General features: G+C 39.1%; 2 protein-coding genes across 7 annotated transcripts in view; one reads left to right on the top strand and one right to left on the bottom strand.

Moving 5' to 3' along the window:
* EVC (EvC ciliary complex subunit 1) overlaps nucleotides 1-18,593 on the top strand; it is a 47,374-nt gene extending 28,781 nt beyond the window's left edge. The window contains exons 12-22 of one of the 4 annotated variants that reach the window (XM_032443975.2): nucleotides 1,085-1,297; nucleotides 6,288-6,397; nucleotides 7,645-7,855; nucleotides 8,816-8,887; nucleotides 10,028-10,234; nucleotides 11,300-11,444; nucleotides 12,998-13,106; nucleotides 15,091-15,217; nucleotides 15,819-15,912; nucleotides 16,589-16,700; nucleotides 17,700-18,593. In XM_032443975.2, the coding sequence (XP_032299866.1) occupies nucleotides 1,085-1,297; nucleotides 6,288-6,397; nucleotides 7,645-7,855; nucleotides 8,816-8,887; nucleotides 10,028-10,234; nucleotides 11,300-11,444; nucleotides 12,998-13,106; nucleotides 15,091-15,217; nucleotides 15,819-15,912; nucleotides 16,589-16,700; nucleotides 17,700-17,781 (1,482 nt within the window). In that variant the 3' untranslated portion in view covers nucleotides 17,782-18,593. The remainder of the gene's footprint in view (nucleotides 1-1,084; nucleotides 1,298-6,287; nucleotides 6,398-7,644; nucleotides 7,856-8,815; nucleotides 8,888-10,027; nucleotides 10,235-11,299; nucleotides 11,445-12,997; nucleotides 13,107-15,090; nucleotides 15,218-15,818; nucleotides 15,913-16,588; nucleotides 16,701-17,699) is intronic. The other 3 variants (XM_085547303.1, XM_085547304.1, XM_085547305.1) reach the window with 3 other exon arrangements.
* A 3,860-nt stretch (nucleotides 18,594-22,453) lies between these two features.
* The window catches only part of CRMP1 (collapsin response mediator protein 1), a 39,472-nt gene continuing 37,903 nt past the window's right edge, over nucleotides 22,454-24,022 (bottom strand). For all 3 annotated transcript variants that reach the window (XM_015862643.3, XM_085547345.1, XM_015862644.3), the window contains one exon: nucleotides 22,454-23,516. In XM_015862643.3, coding sequence (XP_015718129.2) covers nucleotides 23,425-23,516 — 92 coding nt within the window. In that variant the 3' untranslated portion in view covers nucleotides 22,454-23,424. The remainder of the gene's footprint in view (nucleotides 23,517-24,022) is intronic.

A 24,022-nucleotide genomic window follows, 5' to 3' on the forward strand; every position in this document is an offset into this window, starting at 1 on the left:
AGAAGACTTGAAGTGCTTGCTTTTGCAGCAGAAATACTGCAAAGAGTTTTAAAAATATTAGCTGTATTTTAAAAGAAAATGGATAAATCTTAGTACTTTCAAGAGGGCTGAGCGATCGACAATGAAAGCAAAACCACGCACAAAGTAAAGCTTTTATGATTGCTGTGACAATGTTGAAGTCACACAAAACCAGCCCTTCATCCTACTGGAGTGCTGCAGTGTCTGTGACCTTTCCATGTCTTTGTTTTCTTCCTTCCTCTAAGGAAAGCTGCCTGCACTCAGTTATTCTCCTCAGGGATTACCTCAAATTTCTAGCAAGTTTGCAAACACAGCTTGTGCCATGTCACTGCATATTTGACATTGAAATTGCAGGTTTTGTAAAGGTTTCGTAGCTTGGATACCGTCTGACTAAATCACCCAAACTCTTCTAGCGAATGACACAGCCTCAGCAATTGAAAACCATTCATATGAGACTAGTTTTAATAGAACCACCAGCAGATATTTGTTTTCCTAGGCTTGAAGCTGTTCTGAATCAGGGTGGATTTAAATAATTCTGTCCTTCCAGAAGGCATTAAGGAAAATCATATTTTGAAGCAATAACTATTAACATGATCAGTGTCAACTTTGTGTAAATGCTGTACTGTTCCTTTTAACTTGTCCTTACTTCTTGCCTTCATTTGTGTCAGCACCTTTAGAAATATGCCTAAAATTTGTCATGCAAGGTTCTTTCCACTCAGGCAAAATACATGGTTTACCACATGTCACTACAGTCAGTAGAACATGGTATTATTTGCTTTGCAGTTGTAGGTGGACAACAGTTAGGGTTCAGAATCTCACATTAAAGCCAGTATGGCATTTTAAATACTCTTGTACCCCTTAACCAAAATGTCGGTGTGGTTACAGTCTCCATTTACATAATCTGCTCTAACTCAAGCATTACTGGCATTGAATTTTATCTGTAGGTGTCACTAGTCTGATACACTCCTTCACTGGTATCACGCAGCATGCAGTGAAGTAGCTGCAAAGGGCCACAAGTTTTGCTTTCTCATCTGTCTCACTTTGTTCCTTTTTGTCCCCCTGGCAGGAGCTGCATTCTAAAGCTTCCCATGCTTTAGCAGACTTGGTGAATGAGCTGTTTCTTCAAACACTGCCTGTTGTGACCGGCCTCTCTGTAAGTGAATGTGAACTTCTGAAAGAGGAATGGCAGGAGAATGTGGTGCCTCAGCTGGAGAAGTGGGACAGCCACTGCCAGAAACGCTGGAAACTTTTCCAGGAACAGCTACTGCAAGAAAAAAAGGTAGAATCTTGGGACATTATAGGTCTATAAATGGGATATGGAAAGAAATAATCTGTACCAGATTCAGGATAGGCACTTGGAGATGCTGTATGGAGTGAATATGTACGTTATGAATGTAGACTCTCACAGAAGAGTTGGAGAGTAATTCCTGAACATCTGTCCACAGTGCTTGACAGCTTTTTCAGCACATAAACATTTTTTGGCAAGTCTTCTGTCTGATTCCACAGTGTCCTCAACTCTTGAACATCTACAGAAACAGTTAAAAAAAGATACCTTCATCAGCTTACAGGAAAGGAGGCATTACTTCTTATGCACATACTTCCTAATCATTTATATGCATTATTACTATAATTACTAGAAACATATTATAAACATTGTACATATAACGCTCTTTTTAACTCTGATGAGGTGAAGAAATATGTGTCCATGCTTTTTATTCTGTTTGTGCCCAGCACATTGAGGGCACTGAGACCAGAGGAGAAAAGCAACAGAAATAAGTCAGTGTTAGGGCTCCTCTGCTCTGGTCCTTCTGCAGACCCATTGAATGTCAGATATTGCTGAGGGCCAGAGAAGATATAGTTTAACTACTATATGGATGTAGTTTAACTGTAGAGGATGTAGAGCTCGAGTCTAGAGCATATTCCAAAGACTCTGTATGCATTCCTCCAATACCATCATTGGACACAGTTTGTGCGAAGGAACTAACACCCTAGGATTGTTTCTCAAGAGATAAAAAAGGATTAGTTCAGCTCCAGCATCAGGTTGATGGAGAATAGTTCCTTGGACAGTACTGTATGCTTAATTCATTGTATTTGAATTCAGATGCTCCAGTAATGGCCAAGCATAGAATAGTTAGGTTTAGAAGCTGATTTTCTATATTTTCAGTGTACTGTAGCATTCATAATATAAAGCAGATGGCTTCCTAGCTGGGCAAAAAAAAAAAAAAAAAAAAGATAAAAAAAGAAGAGAGCTTACTGACTTCATTAACAGTAATTATTGAACTATAAAGGAATTCACCTAAATAAGTACATAGCATTCACATTGGTCTTTGGGTCACCAGCAGTGTAGCTGGGCATTTTTCAAGATAAAAATTTCATGATCAACAGATGATAGGGCTTTTCTAAGGAGAAATGATTCTATGCAGTAAATTTTTACATTTAAGTGCAAAATGCCTTTCTTGACTCTTTCCTAGTGTTAACACAGTGATGTGTGCATTTAAATAGTGAGCTGACACCCATGTCCTACTGAAAAAAGCACTTGGTTTCCACCTTTATAAAAGGAGGGATCAGATACTTGTGACAGGTGATTATGACATTTGGGAGATTCCACAGATGTTGCACTGCTGATGACTGAAGTTCCATTAATCAATATTTATATTGACAGGTCTTTTTATCAGGCATTTGCCAGAAAGAAATATGTCTCTCATTTGCCTTTTGACAAATACACTACAGCATAGAATTGCATAGACTTTACAGCTTTAGGAAGCCTAGCATCAGAAGGGTTTTTAACAGATTGTTTAAGCTTTCCAAGGTGCCTCAAAAAGACATTTTTCCCATTCACCTGAGCTACATTTGTCTAAGATTATCTTCATGCATTTATACATATCTGGAATATGATGACCTTTGGTGAAACAGAATCTCTTTTATGCAAGAAAATTAAAATTGAATTTCATATTTAACTTTCACCTTATAAGCTTGAGAATATGAGCGAGGCAAACAGAAGTAATTGACAAATGAAAAACATTTTCCCACGTATCTCCTGCCTCATGATTTCCCTGGAAGAGCACTGCCATCTGTTACTCAGAGCAGGCTGCTGCAGTAGGGTAGGTACTTGCTTGGCATTCATTGTGCATCACACACCATCTACAGGCTGTTAGAAAGAAATTGCTTTCCTTCGATTTCTTGAAGAATCTGTGCTAAAAATGTCAGAGAGCTTCACAAGAAAGTGAGCTTATGTGGATCTAATTTACTGTTGTATCTGAGATCTAACTCAAGGTATTTTATGGATTTCATTACCTACCAAAGGCATATTCCACATATTTATTTCCAAAGAGTAATGCTTAATGCTAGCTCTGCCCCAGAAGGTCTTATAATGGACTTGTTGCCAGGAGACAAAACACTGAGAAACTTACAGAGACAGAATGGGATGAGGACTTTTTCATCCATTCCCATATCATTGCTTGGCACCCACAGAGGCCAATCAGTGGCTACTTATTAGCTTTGACATGGAGTGCTTTTTATTGCTTTCTCTTTGTTTTTCAGATCCTATTTTATTTCATAGTGATAGGAATGTCTTATCTATTCAAATAACCAAACATTCCACAGAGCTTTACTTCCCCATTTGATATGATTTTGGCCTCGATTTTACAGGTTAAATGCAGCTTAGGAATCAGAGAGCCCAGCTGTTCTCCAACCACTGACTGTGCAGCATGGTCATTTTCTCCATTCTTTACTAATCTGTCATTCTTTAACAGTATTTTGGAATCACATTGTAGTGGCCAATTGCTGAGATGGGAAGGAAAGTAGTGAAGGATGCCAGGTTGGGGGAGCTGAGAACTGCCTTGTGCCACAGTCAGCCCAGGCCTGAGCTGACTTTCTAGGGGCCATCTCGATTCCCCACTCAGTACTGACAACACCAAGGCATGGAGGTATAGAGGAAAAAGCATGGCTCAGGTACAGGAATCCTGTCTAAAAGTATTGGGTCTCAAAGCAATGTAAAGATAAAGAAAGCTTTGAGAGGCACTTCTTGTCTTCCAGTTTGTGCCCCTAGTCCCTTGTCCTCTCACTGGACAGCACTGAAAGGAGTCCAGCCCCATCCACTTGACTCTTGCCCATGAGATACAGGGCACGCTTCTGGCTAATGGCAAACAATTTCCTAGTAACCTTTAGAGGCAAAACACTTAGTTAGTATTTGGTTCGAATCTCAAATCTTTCCTTATTTATCTCTACTTAAATAGTCTGTTCTCAGACTACTTAGAGCTGATGCGCTTCTTTTAAGTTCAGTAATTGTGCATAGGGGATACTTCTTGTTGTGTTCTAGGCTTTCTGTTGATTTCAGAGGAGTGAAGAGACACTTGCTAATTTTTGCATACAGCTCATGTTAGATGCAGTCTCCGTTAGAAGGTGACTCATTTGTTCCCTTTATAAGAAAGTCTACATTCTCCCTTTAAGAACTATTCCATTTCTTTTGCAGTTCCCACTACAGTCCCTTTCTTTGTTATCTATCACTCTTTGTGCCTTTTTTGGATAGGATATACCACCACCAGCAGAGGTGTTACATTTTTGCTTCGTGACTGTAATACCGTATCATCTACAAACCCAGAAAACCTCTGCTGTCTTTTATAACTTGGGGGTTCACCTCTGCCTGCTGTTGGAGGGCCAGTGGGAAGACAGGCCCTCAAGAATAACTTCTGTATGAATAAACAAGTCTCTAAAACCAATGGGAAGCCACATCTGAGCCATAGGCAGTCTCTTATTGAACACACTTCTATAGAAAATCAAGAAGTCTTTTTCGGCAGACAATAAAATGACATTACAATGACTCAGGTTGGTTAACCAAAACTTTAGTGGACATCTGCAGAGAGGTGTGAAGTGCTAGGAAACCATATCCACAGAGCTGCTGAAGGGAAATACTAATACAACTATTATTATTATTACAGCTATTATTTTGGGGAAATATTTTATATTTGTCATTATGATACCTGGAGACATGGTAGGCCTCAATTTGTCATTTTCAGTATGCAGTCAGAGATGACGCTGTGCTTGAACGGGCTCTTTGATTTTAAGAATGACCGAGGCTCACATTAGCTGAGGTCTCACTGCCAGTCCACATCTTGCAGCTCCTTGTGAGAGCAACCATGAGCAGTCTGCTGTACAGATTTCTGTGCTCTGTTTCTCTTTCCGTCTGTAACACAGACTGCCAGCCCATCCTTCCCAGGCATCTTGCACAGAAGAATGTGCTCTGGTAAGGTTTTCTGCATGGAAAGGGTTCAGTTGTATGTACTGCTGAGTATGGCGCAGAGAATGCACTATCCAGGAAAGAAATACATTTTTCATATAAAGCCAGATTATGTGTTTTCTGATGTTCTGCACTTCCCTGGGGTGTTAATTCTGCGTTCACACATAAAGCCTCTCCTGCACAGATTGCTGCTTCCCGAGGAAAAGACTATCTTATCTAATATGCAGGCCCAGGATTACTCCTAATTCTTTGCACTGAGAGGGGCTGCAATTACACACCTAGTTTTTTGCTGCACATATTGATCTGATGAGATCTTGCTGTCTACAATAATATAAAATTTACTCCCTCATGATGTGAGTGAGGCTAGAACATGAAGTGAAGCTGTCAGAGCTTGAGTATTATATTTAATTTAGGACTGCATATATCTGCAAGTTACCTGCTTACACTCAGCTGCCAGCATAGCCTGAAATATACTCTTCATCTCACAGTAATGGAGTTTGGACCTTACAGTCATTTCATCATACAGCCTATTATTCATTGAATTCTGGCAATACAGTAAACAAAATCTAAGTTGTTATCTCCAAAAGTTTAGTCTAGTGAAAAGACCATCAAAACATTTCAAGAGTCTTTGATTAAATATTGCCTTGAAGGAGCTGTAAACTTACAGTTGAAAAACCTAATCACAAAATCTCCATTGCTATTTTCAGTGCATAATATATAAAAAAGTGTGGTGGGGGATGATGATTATCTTTATTTTGTTAGGTTAAAGTAAAATCTACATCCATACCAGTGAAGAAAGTCAAACAGAAAGCCCACTGCAACTTGCTGATAAGAGCTAATGCAAAATTTGTGCCACATTGTTCTTTTTTCATTGTTCCTCCATTGCTGAAATGGGAAAATCTGTAGGAGACAGGGAAAGAGGGGATTACTATTTTTAACAAAAATAAAAATAAACCCCTGATTCATCATATGGTGATCAGAGTGATGGAAATGAAAGTATCTTAAGACTGTGATTTTTTTCCCCTGCTTTTAGCTATGGATAAATGAATACGCTCTCTCTTCTGTGATGCAAAAGCACCTGTCTGAGAAACAAGAAAAGGTAATGCAAGGCGTCATGAGCAGACTGGGCTGCCTCAGTGATGAGTAAGTATGATTTTGTCAGTAAGCAGTGCAGTTAATCTGCAGTGCTGCAAATGCAGACAAATACTCATGTATGTTATGTTGCAGAAAGCAGTGCTGAGGGATTCTAAGCATCCTCAGAGAGACAATTACTGTAGGTTTTAATCTTGAGTAGAAAAACATTTTTTAAAAGAAAGAAAACAACAGACTCAGAAGTCTAAAGTCTTCTCTGATTAGTCCATTAATATGCATTCTGAGTATCTGTTCCTATATTTGTGAGTAATTCCTAATCTTGAATGAGCTTCACTTTGCTCTCTGCATGTCACGTTAGAGTATAATATCCTTCAACATCAAATGTTGAGTTCGACATTGTTCAGCTCTACCTTTTCTTTCTGTTAGTAGAATACCATGGAAGTGACCCCTCCCTTGCATTCTCTGTCTGTATTCACTATTGAAACTTCCACTTTATTTTATCTTTGTTCAGCTAAAATTCTTTTTAAGAAAACATTCTCAACAGAAATTCTAGATTATCTGCCTTATTTTGATTATGATGCCAAATGACATCATTCACCATGGTATCCACATTGCTATAGATCAGTGCATTTAAACACTTGGCTATCTGGAATATTAATATTACTGCCACTGCCCTCCTTTATTTTCTCTGTATTTTTCAATTCAACCTTCTGTTTTGATATTCTCTGACTTGGACATTCTTCACAGTTCGATATCTGGGTATCTCACAGTGCCTTATAGGTACACAAGTTAGATACAGACACAGACCCACTCTGAAGAGTATCATCCCAAATGTGCACAGAGCAGATTTCACTCACTTTGTTCAGGATCTTCTTGAAAGTGTGTTCACTTGTTCTAGCCGTGCCTGTGCTGCCAGCTAACACTTGCTTCCTCAGCATCTCTTCAGAGTGTGCTTCCTTGCTAATACAAGGCATGCTCTCCTGCATCTTCTTGAGCTTGAAATAGCTTTCCTGCATTTCTTCCTTTTCATCTTATTTCAAGTCTCCCATGAAAAAAAGAGTAATTATAATTGATTATTTATCTTTTCTCTTCCTATTTTTATTATAATTTAATTTCAGCATGATAGAATTAGAGGTATATCATAGCAATATCCATTCTCTATATCTGAGAAGCATTCTAAGGCATGCTTTGTGGGAATGAACAGTAACTGTCTTCTTTAAACAATGACTTTCCTGACCACAGGGCTACAAAATCAGCAGGTAGCTTATCTGAGTGATTTTTAATGCTCTTTTTTGCAGGTCTGTTAACTACATATTGCAAAAACAGCGGCTCTTGCTGTGTTCAATATGGAGAAGGTTAACTCTTAGAAGCATTGGAATGGCAGGTTTGACCCGCATGAGGATGTCCAGAAAGAAGAGCTTGCTCCAGGAGCTGAGAGAGCAACATATGCTGCAGAAGAGCACTTCAACCTGTCAAGATGAAGATCAGTGGCAGCTACAGAAGGCAGTGGTAGGTGCAGTATCCTGGAGGGTTTTGTCCAGAGTTCTTAAATGTTATGATGTCTGGCATTAGAAGTAGCCACGGATCTCAAATATAAAAACGTTAGTGTTCCAAATAGAGAGAAAAAGTCTTGTCAAAAATGCATCCCTCTTGACATAGGAGGTACTTAAGTATTCCTTTTTAGTTTGAGCAGACACTTAAAATTCCCTAATACTTCATATTACTTAACACAAGTTACTGCTTTACGATAAGAGAAACTCCTACCAACTCTTCTAGAGATCATAAGATGTGCTTGAAAATTCCTTTCTTGAATGTCAGAAGAAAGATTTCCTTCAGCATACCTAGCAAGTTTTTCTGTACTGCTGACATTTTTCATTCTTCTGTTTCCTTTATCCTCTGTCCGTGAGATATTTAATATCCATTCCCCTGACATCATTCCAGATTCCTGTAGGCTGAGGTAGCAGGAGAAATTTCAAAGGGTTATTATATTTTATATTCCCACAGGTCACTTTCATATATGTTTGTCACTGTGTTTAAGGGTTTAATCTTTCTTGTTAATACTAGATTTTGCTCGTTATTCACTTTGCTGCAGTGTGTACTTGAGAAGAACAACGCTGTATTGCTGAAGTCAATATCAGAGGACCCTTCCCAGCAGGCATCAGTATCACCCCCTGCCCAGCTCATTGTTGCTGCCAGTCTGGGTTGAACCCATCCAATACTTTGTATCTTTGTGCTCCCTGCCATCACTGTGCGATCAGCACAGAGAGAATGTTGTGCCTCTAATTCTAATTAGCTTGACATGAACCCTGAATCTCCACTTGGGAGAGGATTAAGAAAATTCTGTCCCTGGTTACTGTGAAAATCTCGAAATACCATTAGGCTTTATAAGAGGTAAAATACAGTGAAATACAAATGCATAGGACATCATTCCTCTTGTTTCTGTATTTTACGTTCTTTCCATTGTTCCAGTTCACTTCGATTCCACAGGGACAAGAATTGGTGCAATCACTGTGTTCCCTAGCAAAAATGAAATGTTCCCAGGTACTACTGCTGTTTTGTACTGTATCCATTACAGCCTCTTTCCAAGGCCAACCATGATCAATCTCACAAGGAAATGCTTAAATATGTGCATATAATATCCTTGCTACCAAACAAGTATAGTCTGTGTGTGGAACTGTGAGGTGTCAGAGAGAAAACAAATGTTAGGAAGAGCCTCTAAAAGTAAAGCTGATATATTAGGAGTTAAGGAAGAGGATAGTTTGCAGACATTCAATCAGAGTTTTAGACATTCTGTGTTATTTTAACTAAATTTAATTTAATCATTTGCATAAATTGTGAAGGTATTATGTCAGTCTATTTATTTCATAACATGACATTTTGGTCTTTTTTTAAAGAGTTTAGTGACTTTATGATGGTCTTAGAAATGTCAAAAACATGTGTGAGCTCTAAATAAAGACATTAGAATAACCAGCATTAATAGGGATGTCATTTTTTTCCACAGATGAATGTGGGCAGAGCAGGTTCTTTTCCTACTTGCATTTTTAGTTACAAGAGGGAATCAAATAGAGACTGTTAAATTCCTTGGAATAATTGAATTTTTGAATTTGAATATTGGTATAAGAGGGACATCTTCAACTCAGTACAAGGCAGTCTGTGGAAGACTGTAATGCATATGGGAAAGAAGGAACAGGTTATGCTGGTGAGCGTGTCCTCTTGTGTGCTGAAGAGAGCTTAGAGTGAAAGTGGATTTGAAAAGTAGCATAGAAAATAGTGGTAAGTTTGGTTGAAGGAGCTTAAGAGACTAGAACTCTTCAGCCTAAAAGAAATGTGAATGTCATTGGCTTTAAAACTGGAATACAGTTGCTTCTGATGTCTTTTTTTCTAATAAAAGAACAAGTGAACACCAAGCAAAGCTACTAGATTCCTACTTGAAAGCCACTAGAGTTTTTCAAAATGAAAGTATGACTGCTGGGGCAGGATACAGCTGTTATTTTACTTATGATCACAGAAGCAATAACCTTGATGCCATAAAAAGTAACTGTATATAATGCTGAAAATTAGATTAAGGATTAAACCAGTGATATTCTGAGTGGCTGTAGGACTTCCTTTTACAGTGATGCTGGCTTTAGTTCTGAGTACACTTGAATAGCGGTGCTTGGTACCATCTTGTCTAATTACCAGGAGTCTCATATTCTGGAAGAGGAAGCGAAACTTGAGGAAGAAACACAGCAAACCCATTTAGAATTTCACCAGCAGTTAGTAACAGAAATCCAAGAAGCTCTTCAGTTTCTTCAGCAACACATGGAGAAAGTGATTGGACGGACATTGCTGCAACATGCCAGACAGGAAGCTGCAAAAGAGAATTCAGATGATGAAGAGGAATTCAAGGTATGGAAGGGTTCAATAGCAGCTTTCTTAAAAAACTGAGTTCTGCTTGGATAAAATAGAGGGCAACTCCATGTAAACATTATCCTATGTCTAAAAGTGTCAGCAGGACAGCATTACAATCTGTTTTAAAACTGAAGATAACTTGCAATATATTTAAAGACGTAACACCTATGTCAAAGTATAATATTTTCTAGTGACTGACTCACTTTAGCAGTCAAGAGATTTTACTAAACTGAACCCCAGAACATTAAAACACTGAGAAAGTTCTTGTTGACAGAAAATCACAAAAATGAGAAAGAAATGGACATGACAATCTATTGACAAAGATTTTAAAGTTAATTAGCAGTCTGCAGCTTAACAGCTTAATTCATAGATTAATAAAATGAAACAATTCACAGACTAATAAGATCATTGCAAATATTTGAATTTTCTGCATAAAGGAGAATTGTATTAGATTTATACAAAATATATATATATATTTATATTTACTTTGCTGGTAGTTGGGTTTAAAGGCAAAGAAGGCTGTGAAGATTATACTGTTAGAAGGATAGCTCCTTCTCACATGTAGGTTGTGTGATCCGTATTAGGATGAGGCCTGGCTCTTCTCAGTGGTGTGTAGTGATAGGACAAGGAGCAGTGGCCTAAAATTTCAGCAAAGGAATTTCCATAGAAAAATGTAGAAGAACTTCTGTATGGTAAGGGTGATGGAGCTCTGAAACAGTTTGCCCAGAGAGTTTGTGAAATCTTCTATGGAGATACTCAAGACCTGTATGGATGACCTATTCTGGACCTGCCTGTGCAACTTACTGTAGGGAACCTGCTTTAGAAGGGTGTTGGACGTAATGGTCTCTTGAGATACCTTCAAAACCCTGAAATTCTGTGGTTAGAAAGACTGTACTGTAATTTTTCGTGTTCCAGTATGTCAGTTTGTCACGTTTTTAAAGCACAAAATCTATAATCTGGTATGCACATACAATATTAATTTTGGTCTTCAGTATTAGACGGATCAAAACACCCAAGTTTTTTGCTTAGAAAATGAATTGTTCTTTGTAATTTGTAATACAGGAGAAACTGGTAGAAGCTGCTGTAGAAAGTGTATATGGGACCAGCAATAATATCAATAGACTGGTAGAAAACTACTATCAGCAAGTTGGAAAAATCACAGAAGACTATGAAAGAAAAAAACTTCAGCAATTGAAATCCCTACAAGGTACGTATGATATTGGCAGCTATAAGATATTGTTGTGTTGTTTTTTTTTTCTCCACAAATACTGATAGAGTGAGGAGGGTGTATGACTGGAGCCTGCAAAGTAGATCTTCCTCTTAGGAGTGAGATCTGTGTTTGCAGTTCCTGGCAGTCAGTCTGGTTTCTCTGAACTGATTACGTTCAATTTTAAGAAGGAGGTTCTTATATTCATTCCTTTTATGACTCAATAAAGTGCTCTGAAATAGAGAAGATTCATGAGTGGATACAGCAAAAAGCCAATTGTTGCCATCCTGAGAATGAGCTACTGCATTGTTTCTTGCTGTCAACTGTGACACTTTCAGAGTCTGTGAAACTGCTGGTGAGGTTTATGAGCTCCTGGATCCCTCAGATATAAAGACACTTTTTCCTGGAATTAGTTCCAATTTCTGATTTCCTTTTAGGACAGGAAAGCAAGCAAGCTGTGATTATTGATTTCTTCTGCAAACTCTCTTCTCTCCTCTAGATGAAGGCTGTTGGTATTAAATGAAGTCACCAAGTTAGTAGAATGACAGAAGCTTCTAAGTATTTGAGACATATAGAATGGGTGAATGAAAGCTGTTTTCTAAAACTTAAGTTAACAGTTTTAAATAGGATTGAGTATTTAACCAAAGAAGAGGATTTGTGAAGAGGAACAAACTTATCCACATACTTTGGTAGGAAGGATTTGTGAGCTCCTTCTAATAGCTAGCCATGCTCACTGGTTATAGGAGGTTGAATCTGTTTTGCAGTGGCCTGTTATGGACCTTGAAGCCTTAAAATTTGAATCTGAAGTAACAAGCAAAATCTGTGCAGGGATTTTTGATGACCTGTGTTTAAGACATTGGCAGCCAGCAAGGCAGTCAGTTATGCATGTTCTCACTAAGTATCTCTCTCTCTCTCTTTAGACCTCTTTGACCTTCATTTAGCTGACTACAAACAGAGTCTAAAATTCCTTTGATTTGGGGTGGTTTCACCTCTCCTAAGAAGAAAGGCTGAGGGAGTTGGGCCAGTTTAACTTGTCTCTTCTCCCCAGAGAAGGCTTTGGGGAGACTTCATTGTGGCCTTCCAGTACTTGAAGGGAGCTTACAAGCAGGAGAAAGACCAGCTTTTTACACGGTCTGATATCAATGGCACAAGGGAAAATTGCTTTAAACTGATAGAGGGTAGACTTAGAGGTGCCTGCCATCCTCTCTCAGCATTCAGAAAAGGTTAGATGCTCTGACAGTGTTTTCATAAAAGTTCTCCTTCAAATTCTGTATTAATCATTTAGTCTGGTGGGAGAAACAGATAACAATGGGAATTCACTGACATTACCATCTTAGCTAAACAATGCACAACCTCATGTCTGATGGTACAACAATTGACAATGGAAGCATGTGAAAGAAGTGCTTGAGATCTTTGAGTAGTGATGACTTTGGAAAGACTACCTAGAACAGGGATTAATTTGTATTGATGTAAAACATAGATTGTCTGGTTGACAGAACTCAAAGTAGAGTTTGTAATTTTCAGCAGAAGATTTTACAAAAATGTTATTTCAGCAGAAAGAAGTGAAAAGTACAGACTTAGAAAGAAAGAAGAGAATGAACAAGCACTGAAAGAAAGACAGACCAAAGGCATCCTGAATGTATCATCTACAGTCCACCAAAGGTAAGAGCAAGCAGAAGCACTGCTGGCTATTTAAATACTTTGACTTTAGCAGATGTATATCAATGTCTATCTGAATAAACATTTTAGATTTGCATTTTGTATTTTGTCTTCGATGGAAAAAAAATATCTGTTGCAAAGTTTTCTACCCTTTGACCTCGAACAATTACTTTCTTATTAAACAGAACTTTGGGTGCTCGTTAATTAACTGGAGAACTATATAGAGACAGTTTGAAAAGATAGAATGAAAAGCAGTGCCAAAACATACACCAAAGTTTAAAAGAAATTTAATGTAAGTGTGGAATGGGAATTGCTGTTGTCTAATTCATTATATTCCATCTTTTCTGCTTTAAATATAAAAAGTACATATTAATTTGCTGTTGAGTGAATATGTACAATAACAAAGATAACATTTTTGAAGGATGAATGACAAGAGGATTTCATTGAATGCCTTTGGTGATTGAGATTGTTTGCACAAAATTTGGGCTTGAATGCCTCAGATGTTAATTAGATAAAAATCATGTTTAATATATTATTGATTTTATGGAATTCATACTGCACAAAAAGTACTGTAAATCCAAGGAATTAATTGTCATAACAATCTATCTTATACATGTATAAGTTTGCAGGACTTGCAAAATGATTTGCACATAATATACATTTTGTAATTGATTTCTTTACTCTTCATTACTAACCATAGTAATACGGTGTGTGCAATTTTAACATTGTAAAGTGGTTAATTCATTTTTGGACATTCTACTACTTTCGGTTTTTTATCTTTCTTTGAATTAGTATAGAAATAAATTCATCTAGGGAAGGGCTTCAGAAAATATCTACTAGATGTTCATTATCAAGCTCATCATTTATTCTGACATGGAAATTCCCTTTCAGTTGTTTCAGTTTTTTCATCTGTAACCTATTCTGCTAGTTCAAAATAAAATGCAATTAAATTGGACTGCATTCAGATAGAAAACTGGGTATTAAAAATGCAACTATTTTGCATTTAAGTTGGTCTCATAACTAGTAGTCAAAACTCAGTTTCATCTTGCCATTATTATTTCTTCTAGGGTCAAATCCCAAATTCTTTCAGGATGTTAAATCAGTGACAGAATTTCCATTATCTAATTCCTTTTATACTCAGTTGAAATTTTTTATTTGCTTTTGCCCTTGGAAGGTTAGGAGTGTGAGTTCAAAGGGCAGATTTTGAAAGCTAACCTTGTGTAAGCATTGACCGTTACAATAGAAAGTGCATTGTGTGGAGATGTCAGAAACAATTTGTGTTATCTCCTTCCCCAAGGAATGCGATGAGTGATTGACAGTTTTGCTTCAAGGTAGGCCAGGCAAGAAAACAGAAGAGCTACAGATTTAGCCAAGTTGCAGCCATTCAGATTCTACTATATTAATATTAATCTTTTACCAGCAAAATAAAACAAGTGAAGAATATAGTTGTCAATGCTCCCAACACCAGGTTTCTAATTATTATGTTTCTGGCTCAGTGTCAGCCTGGTACTAAAGAGCTCTGAATGAAATGGCTAATTCTTAATCCCTTATCCTCACACCTGATCCTCTAACAGCTTGTCTCTTTGGCATGCAGATAGCAAAACTGGCTTGATTCATTGCAGGAAACATAAAATGCTTTTGAAAAAAGACTTCAAAATTAGAGCTGAACTCCAGGCATGGACAAACCAAACTGCTGCAGTTCCAGCCTCAGAAAGGAGCTTGTGCACTGTGGTGACCCAAGCCAAGTTGTTAAAATAAGGAAAACTAATTAAAAATTTACAGCAAAATTATTTGTCATAGCAGAAACTGGATGAGCTAATACTGCTAATGAGCCTTTCTACAAAATCTGATTGCACTTCACCAGCATTGTATTCCTGTCTTGAAATGATGGAAGCTGCTTAAGCAGGGACTAGATGATCTCCAGGAGTCTTTTCCAACCAATTCTATGATCCTGAACAACAGCAACTTTCAAATTTCCCTTTACCAGGATGGTGCTGCAGCAAAAGAAGGTTCTGACTCAGTTTGAATTGCACCAACAAATTCGTCTGGAGTTTCTGAAACAGAAGCTGCTGGGATTGCATCACCTAGGAAGTGAGGTGGAGAATCAGCTGAAGGTAAATCAGGATAACATGACTCACCAGCCCAAGTCAGCATCTGTTGTTCCACTCATTGGTTGACAGGCTGTAAGGGTCTTTTTGCTGTCCCATTTGAGATTTGTGCAGAGATTCACTGTTGAAGCTCAGGACCCAACACCATAGGCAGACAGTTAACAGCCTGAAACCATTTCCTACAAAGAGAAGCTGGGAAATGAGGGATGTATTGTATTCTTTATCTTACTTGTTGACAATTCTGCATCACATCCGTTGCAAGTTCAGGCTTATTTTTTGGTTAATTGAACATCTCTGTCTAATCAGATGGAGTCTATTCAGCCTCCTTACTAGTACTTCAATGTGCTTTAGTTGACAGCCAAGACAAGGAGGGTCAGGCCCAAGTGCCATGTAGATGTGACTAACCAGGCTGCACAGCACATCTCCTGCTCTTCATCAGATGCTCTCAGCATGTTTGTGTCAAGTGCTGTTAAAGGGGAGCCATACCATATTTTTTCCCATGCTTCTACAATGGCATGAATGTTTTTGTCACACCACGTGTAGGATAACATAACCCAGAATCAAACCATTCTGCATTAAATGACTGCTGCTTTATCCTCACATGCAGGATGCAGAGTGGGGCTTCATTACTGAGCTGGCTGCATTGGCTCGAGTTCCAGTCACTATGAAGAAGCAGCTGTCCAAAAGGAGCAAGCCAGCAGGTTGGTACAATCCAGGAGTATTAAAAAACACAGTTCCACTTATTCTGTTCAGTACAGAGTACAGCAGTACAGCAATATGTTATAATAGAGTTTTGGGGAAAAATTTTTTTCGTCAGATGAGGTAATTGGGATATAGAAAAAAAAGTACAGTGAGCTTCCATGGTCGTCCAGCTTGCTGGTGGCTGAATTACAACTATATGTGTCTTTTCCCACTCCAGAGCAGCCCTTTAACTAGTAGGTACCATGGCGTAAGGCTTTACCTTGCACAAACTCAAATTATTTTTCACATCTTTATGATGTACTTTAAAAAGGATTCTGTTCACCTTGTTCACTACATTGTGAGGGTGAGAACAGGGCTGAATCGCCTGGCTTTCATTCTCTTGGTAGAATGGAAGAATCAGATTTCAAAGTTGAAGTCCACTCTGTGAGCACTTACAGTCAGAAAGTGTATTCTAAGCCCATAGAAACTGGGGTTTTCTTTGCTGTAATGATTTATATATGTCAAGCGTTACCATGCTAGAAATTACTGTAGAGGTTTATTTGTTGTTTTGTTTGTTTTGCTTTGCTTTTAGTTTCTTGGTTTTTTTTGTTTGTTTTTTTGCTTGAGAATAGTAAAAAAACAGCTCTCATATCTGTCATTTCTTTGTTTTTAATTCATACATCCATGTTAATTCAGTGGAAAAAACAAACTCAAACAGAAGATCCTTAAAGTCTCCAGAACTGGAAGATAACGATGATTCTTGTGAAAATAACCAGGAGCCCCTCAGCCTGAATTCCAGCTTGTGCAGGTACAGTAGAGGCTAAAAGAAAAATGCAATGTGAAAAAACACAAAATGGTACATCTACTTTGCAAGCAGGTATGCCTATCAAAACCCAGAACATAACACCTGCACTAGCTGATGTTCTTTAACCCTTACTCCTGACATGTACTTGACCATTGTTTTTCATATATCCATTTCTGAATTAGCAAAATCATTAGTTTGCTTGTCTGTGCTGTTTCGGATCTTATCAGTAACTCTGATTTTAAGCCGATAAATGAGAAATACTCTTTCCAAATTTCTTTTAATTAGGCTTTTAAAAACCTGAGTCACAGACGGCATAAATCAGCACATACAATTGAACCCAATGGAACTAAGTTGACTTGTAGCAACCAAAATATGGTCTGTGGTATTTAGGCTTTCAACTACCACTTTATTTCTTCAACAAAAGCAAGCGCCAGTCTTTGGCTGATGAGGGTAGCTGTTCTAACAATGATTTTCTTGATAGATGTTTCAGTTGGCTTATGCTGGGGTGCTAACTAGAGGAGAAGAAACGGCTACAAACCTGAAAGATGCCAGCTGATTACTACGGGCAGATCAAACCAGCCAGCTGGTCACTGGGGCTTGATATATTGAGCAGAGAAAATCCTGTTGACAGGCAAAGCAAACAGTTAGTTCTCAGGAGCCACAGGCCTTTGGGGGAAAGTATTTATCCCCTGAGTGACCTCAGCCTGGGACTGACTTCAGGAGATGGCTCCCTTCCCCGATGGCATCAGCTCTTTTCACACACTCCTTTCCCACAGCCAACAAGGGATACGCGTGTAGGGAACAGGGACACAACAAAGGAACATTTATCTTTATGCAACTTTGTTTTTGGCAGCCTCAACAGAGGCAGCTGAAACCAGCGAATGCAGCAGTTATAGTCATAGAGCAAGAGCTCTCAAAATGAATTTAGTTTAAGAGAGAACAGTAGCCTTTGAAAAACCCGGTCTACAATTTTGTTTTATTTCTCTCATTTATTTCTTTCAGAGAGAGGTTGGAGAGGCCACACGAAGGGGAGACTGAACCAAGGAAAAAGACAAAGATGATAAAAAAAAGAGGCAACAGGTAGTCAAAGTATTTATATGAGCTGTCTGAACACAGAGTACCAAAGCATTCTTCTGGGAGATCTCAGCAGCTATAAATACTTACTGAGCTGGTTTACTGAGGAACAATGAAGAACATCAATAATAACCGAGAAATCTTCTTTAGCTACAGACTGAGAATCAATCCCAACATTCTCATTTAGCCTTGGCAAGGGGAAACAAAGAATTCTTTAAGCTCTTCCAGACGGTTTGGGAAACATGGAGATGGGGGATAGATAGTTTTAAATGAGGAATATACCTGAGGAAAATGTAGAACCAATCCACCCTAGACTGCTGAGGTCAGGACACTGCAGTGAGGTTTCATTGTGATGTTGATGGTTTTGAGCCTGAAATGTGCTGGATTTGGTTTCAGTAGTTGTGATCGCTGCTTTGGAATAACAGAAATAGATAGAACTCTAAAGACTACATAAAGAGACTTTGGGTTCTATTGGTAAACTGAATGATTAAATTTGTCTTTCCCTTGTTATATTTTAATGCTTCCAAGGTAAGGCATGCTTTAAAATTTGTACAGAGATTTTTGTAAATCTATTTCCCTTTATCTCAGATTTCTGATTATTAATTTTTAGAAAGACTGAGACTAAGCTCGTCTACTGTTTCATTTTCTTATATCCCACTTTATATTCTAATTCCTCAAGTAAACTCTTTTGTTTTCAGTGTACTTTGTTATTCTTGTTACATTCCATATGGGAATTTTTCTTGTCATGCAAAGCAGCTCTTTCTCCCTGGCTGCGCAGAGCACCTGTATCTTGTAATAAATTGCCCTGCTTAAGCAGTCTTACGGCTATTGTGAAATAGAAGTTTTTTGTCTTTTTAAAATTAACATATATTTTCCTAACCAAAGGGCTGTCCTTTGGCGCTCCGTGTAAAATACTACATCAGCAAAGCAGTTTACCTCAGATAAAAGTGCCGCCACACAAATGACTTTACTGGGCACGTTATGCACAGTTGTTAAATTGTTAATTTTCACTTCAGTCATTATCAAGATCTTTTTCTCCACATTATACGACTTCAATCAAGCATTAGATTCTGCTGTTTCAGCAATCACTCTCCATGGTCTCACTCTGCTTTACCGATAGGGACATTTTAATTGCCTGTTTGATGTGATTTATCTTCAAATGGATGCAGCCTGTTTCCTTCTGTTTGAATACCATAATTCTTCAGCACACTCTATACACATAGCAAGAAGGAAGCTTTTAATAATAGAGTTGATTATGTTCCAAAGATACTGTTTTAAACCATGCAGTGTAGCAGAGGCTCCAGTCACAGGCAGAGTGCAGCAGTCTACCCAGATGCACTGTGTGATTCATTCCACTAGGCAGGGCTTGTGTGGCTTTCTCTCTGTCTTATCCCAAAAGCAGGGCAGCAGTGCCCTCTCCCGGGCAGCCCATGGGGTTTCTTCCCTTTGCAGTTCCTTACCAAGGAGAGTCCCAACCCCAGCTCCTCTTTCAACCCCTGCAGGTGAGACCCGGCCCACCAGGGCTGTGTGTCTGTCAGCTTTCTGTTCTCCTTTCTCCGGGCTCAGCTTTCTGCCTGTTCCAATATCTTACTGCTCTTTCAGAGAATAAATTTTTCCTAATATCCAACCTGAAACTCTCCAGGTGCAACTTAAAGCCATTACTGGTCAGGAGGAAAATATCTTTGCCATCAACAAGTTATTCAAAGACGATGCAGAAAAACTTCTTTATTTTGATGGTGATCACACTGAAAGAGGCTGCCCAGAGAGCCTGTGGAGTCTTCTTCTCTGGAGACAGTCAGAACCCACCTGGATGCTTTCATTTGTGACCTATTTAGGGAACAGCTTTAGCAGGAGGTTGGGCTAAATTATTTCCAAAGGCCCCTCTGACCCCTACAGTTCTGTGATTCTGTTATATCCATCCTTGAAGAGCTTCAGCACTCAGCTAGACAAGGTCCTAAGCAACCAGTTTTCACATGGAAGTTAGCCCTGCTTGGAACAGACTGGACTAGCTGACCTCCAGCGACAGGAGTCTCAATGTGAGTCTCATGTACCTTATAACTGATCTGTTACTGAGGTTTTTAGTGCTTTTTCTTCATTTTGTATCTTTCCTGTGTTTAAGGAGCAGTAGAAATAGCTTGTGAGCCAGGGATTGTTCCTGGAGAGTCCATGGGAGATGGCTGAGCAGTTCTTCCAGCTTAGAGCAGTCTCCATGGTATTAGATGTCAGGGGAAACTGGAGCTCAAAACACCTGCCTTGTACTGTGCAGCTCTTTTAGTTTATATAGAAAAGGCTTATAAGGAGCTTTGATTGTGCGTTATAGATACACACAAAAGTGCTGCCAAAAAATGTAAGGAAAAAGCACGCCTTTTTTTTCTCCCTAACATCAATGCTAACAGCTATTAAAACAGCTCAGCTTCATTCACAGCTTTAAGACAAATTACATCCCTGCTATAAAATTTTAGCAGTTTGACAATTCACAAAGCATGAAAGCAACTTCAAACTGCAAGAATAAAGCAAGGAGAGAATTGCTCCTACCCACATGCTCAGACACTGAGCATCGCCCAGCTCAGTGCTTCTACAAGGGGGCACATACCACTATAAGTTCCTGTTCTGCAGTTGTATTTGGGATAAGAACTGAATTCATTTATATTTGCTATGGGTTTTTTTTCCAAGGATAGGTTGCAACACATTGGATGGGGCCTTGCAATGAAATAGGCCTTGGGGTGATAAAGAAGTACAACTTACCTGGTTTAAAGCCCCTGGGTGAACACCATGTGTAACTGGCTCTCTGATGGTGTATTGCAGTAACTAAGTCGTCCGTCACCTCACCACGATGGGGACCATGCAGCAAGTTCCCTCTGCTCAGAAATAAAGAAGATGTCTTTAAATTACATCTAGGGAGCAGTGCTTGTCCAGCGTAGAGAGACACAGGCACTGCATGGGCTTAACGCAGGCTGTCCCTGATCAGCAGCACAGGAGGGTGGCCAGGCTGTGAGAGCTTCTGAACATGATGGGCCCTGTAGCACATTTCTCCTCAGAGAATTACACGGGCCTGACAAGCACAGTGTTGTTCACATAGAACCACTGATCCATGAAGTGCTTCAAACACGCGTAGGTACATTTATTCACAGATACTTTAACGAGAAGAAACAAATGCATGTTAACAACAGTGGAGTTTGACCCTTATACACAAAGGATTCTTTGGTTTGGGACTATGTTTTGCACGTAGAAAGGCGGAATCTGTCAGTACCAGTTACACAGCAGTTCCTTCTATCACCTCTAACAAGTAAAGCCTTGTGGCTGTAGGTTATTCCAGAGTGGTTTATCTTCAGGCTTCTCTGGTGACATCTCTTTGTGTGAAATATACAGAGCACCAGGTAAACACGTGAGCCTAGGGATAAGAGTATTCTCCAGGCAATAGGAAACATGAACTTGAATCCTTGGGGTAGAGAGTCAAAAGCTGCTTCAGGCAGCCTGGTCTAGTGGACCCTGCCCAAGGCAGGGGTTTGTAGTGGATGATCTGATCTTCGAGGTCCTTTTCAGCCCAGGCCATTCTGTGATCCTATGATATTTTTTATAAGCACTATATTTATATTTGGTGTTGATTAAAACCTTTTTTATTATTATTATTCTGGAAACAGAATCAATTCAGATTGCTTTAGGCTGAATTGTGGTGTTTCTTCACAGGTTCATATTAAAGCCAAAGCCAAAAGAGTAGCTGGCTATTCAGACCAGCCCTGATGCCAGGCTTCAGACCAAGCTGTAAGTAGGTTTTGTAGGGTAGTGATTTGTTCCCTGGTAATACTGGAGGTGATCGCATGGTGGCTTCAGAATACAATGACAGGCTTCAGACAGGCTATACTCCAAAACTTTCATGTCCCACATGCACCTGACATGCACCACACACCCTGTGCCAACAGCTTATTGCCACATGGAAAGGATGGAAGAGTAGTAAGTGGTCAGTTATCACAACTAGATAAAACCATTCCAATGGCACCATGCTGCCACTGTACTTTTCCCAATGCAGTCTGGTAGTGTAGGAAATGGCAAAGAAGTAGTACAAGGCTAATGGGAGGTGCTCACACTTCCCACGTCTACAACACAATCAGAAGACTAAAAAGTGATAAAAAACGTTTCTTCTGCAGAGTCTGGGAGAGAACCAGAAAAACAGGATGAAAGCATTTCTGTAGCTCTCATAGAAAAAGGTAATATAAGTCCATTTTTCTCATATTTCTGTATCATGTCTTGTTCATGGGAAGCCTAAGCCCTATCCAAGCTCAGATCAGCACAGAGCACACCACGAAAACCAATGCCAGTCCATATACAGCTTAGGTGAAACTGGAACATTTCTTATCTGTTTTCTACTACATAGGAGTCTACATCTCTACATCTACTACAGATGAATCAACTACTAAAGATCTTGGGAGAAAGCTGATTTAAGTCTCCCCTGGCCAAAGGACAGCCGCAAGATAAATGGGGAAGTGTATTTGTTACAGTGAACTCTTATTTAATTTAAGACAGATCAGAGCATGCTATGGTTTGCATATGCAGAAATTTATGCTTGTTATCTGAGGTGTTTCCTTCTTTCACATGATGCCAACCTAAAAGACAATTTCTCATGAGTTTCTCTACACAAAGTTTTCGATCATTGAGCAACAGGACCAGAAAGCAGAGGAAGACACTTATCCATCAATTAATTTCCTTTATTTCACAAGCTTTGAATTCAGAAATAGAACCACGACTAGTAGATCTTCATACGGTAGAGTAAGTAAAAATGCATGTGATTACAAAGGAAAAACTTTGTACAAAAAACTTTAAAAATCCGACGGCAACTTGAATTATCTGTAAGTACCAAAAAAGTCATGCAGAAGGAGAGCACTACTGCCCAGGTGGAGAAATCCCTGCAGGGGTGGCATTGGTTTGTATAAAGTATGGCGCTGTCTAAAATGGAAACGATGATGACACAGACTTGGAACGTACTGAGTGGATACAGACAGGTGCTACAGAGACCATTTGTCGTTATTTGTCCTGATAACTTTTTCTGTGTCTGAGAGAAGTGCTTTCTTGGGTTTATAATAAATTAAAGATAAAACAGAAGCTGCCTATACTACTCTACTGCATACTCTCAAGATGGCCATTTTCTTCCTTCATAAGTGTTTTTAGTGGTGGTTATCAAGTACAGACATTAATCTTGGCATTTCATCTAGTCAATTGTTGGCAACGTGTTCTATAGGGACTCACTCACAGAATGCAACTTGCATAAATAACTCAGTAACATGCATTAACTATTCTAATACAGCAAAAGGGTGCAAAGGAACCATCATTCAGTTACGAGACAAAGCTAAAACCTGTGGTCACTAAAGGGGCAATGGAAGCACCATGCTTTAAGGTGACTATGGCATGAAAGCACAATTGTGAGGCAAGTAGCTCCAAGCAAACACACCACACTATTTTCACCTCTTTCTATACAAATAAAAAAGAAAAAAATAAAAAAAAAGGAAAAAAAAAAGAAAAAAGAAAAAAAAAAGGACATTTTGTTTTTTTCTTTCCATTAGTACCAAGTAAAACTGTGGGTTCAGTAACACAGATATTGAAGGGAATGTACATTATTCCCATTATCCTTCCTCCTCGTGTTTCTGTCCATCGTCATTTTTCAGCCAAGACTGGTAATATTAGAACGACCGCCAGGAGGTGCCACGATGCGATGTCCAGTGCGGCGGGGGTTGTTGTCATCTATCTGAGCTCCTGCAACAAGAGGAACACAGAAAACAAGGCTATGAAAAGGGCAAAATCAAACCCTCAGCAGTGATGCTTTACCTGACATTCCAGCTGTGCTCCCCTCACATCACCATCAGCCGGTTTCTCCTAAGCCAGGCCCCTGCCTGAAGTGCTAAAGGGACCTTCAAAGGTGCCTGAGCCCAGCTCCAGTCATCTTCAATAGGAAATGAAGGCGTAAATGTTTGAGATCAAACTGATCACAGATGTTCATCCTACATGGGAAATTGTCTTCCATTGATCTGAGAAAGAGTCCAGGCAGGGATGACCACCTGGGTTCCTTTCACGAGATCAGACCCTGACAGCAAATATTGCTCTTTTATTAGTAAAGAAAATCATGAACGTGCAGAATCACAGAATCACAGAATTATAGGGGTTGGAAGGGACCTCTAGAGATCATCAAGTCCAACCCCCCTGCCAAAGCAGGTTCCCTACACCACGTCACACAGGTAGATGTCTAGGCGGGTCTTGAATAT

The sequence above is a fragment of the Coturnix japonica genome, chromosome 4 (assembly GCF_054131305.1).
Source record: "Coturnix japonica strain WE chromosome 4, WE-NBRP24, whole genome shotgun sequence".
Classification (NCBI taxonomy): Eukaryota; Metazoa; Chordata; class Aves; order Galliformes; family Phasianidae; genus Coturnix; species Coturnix japonica.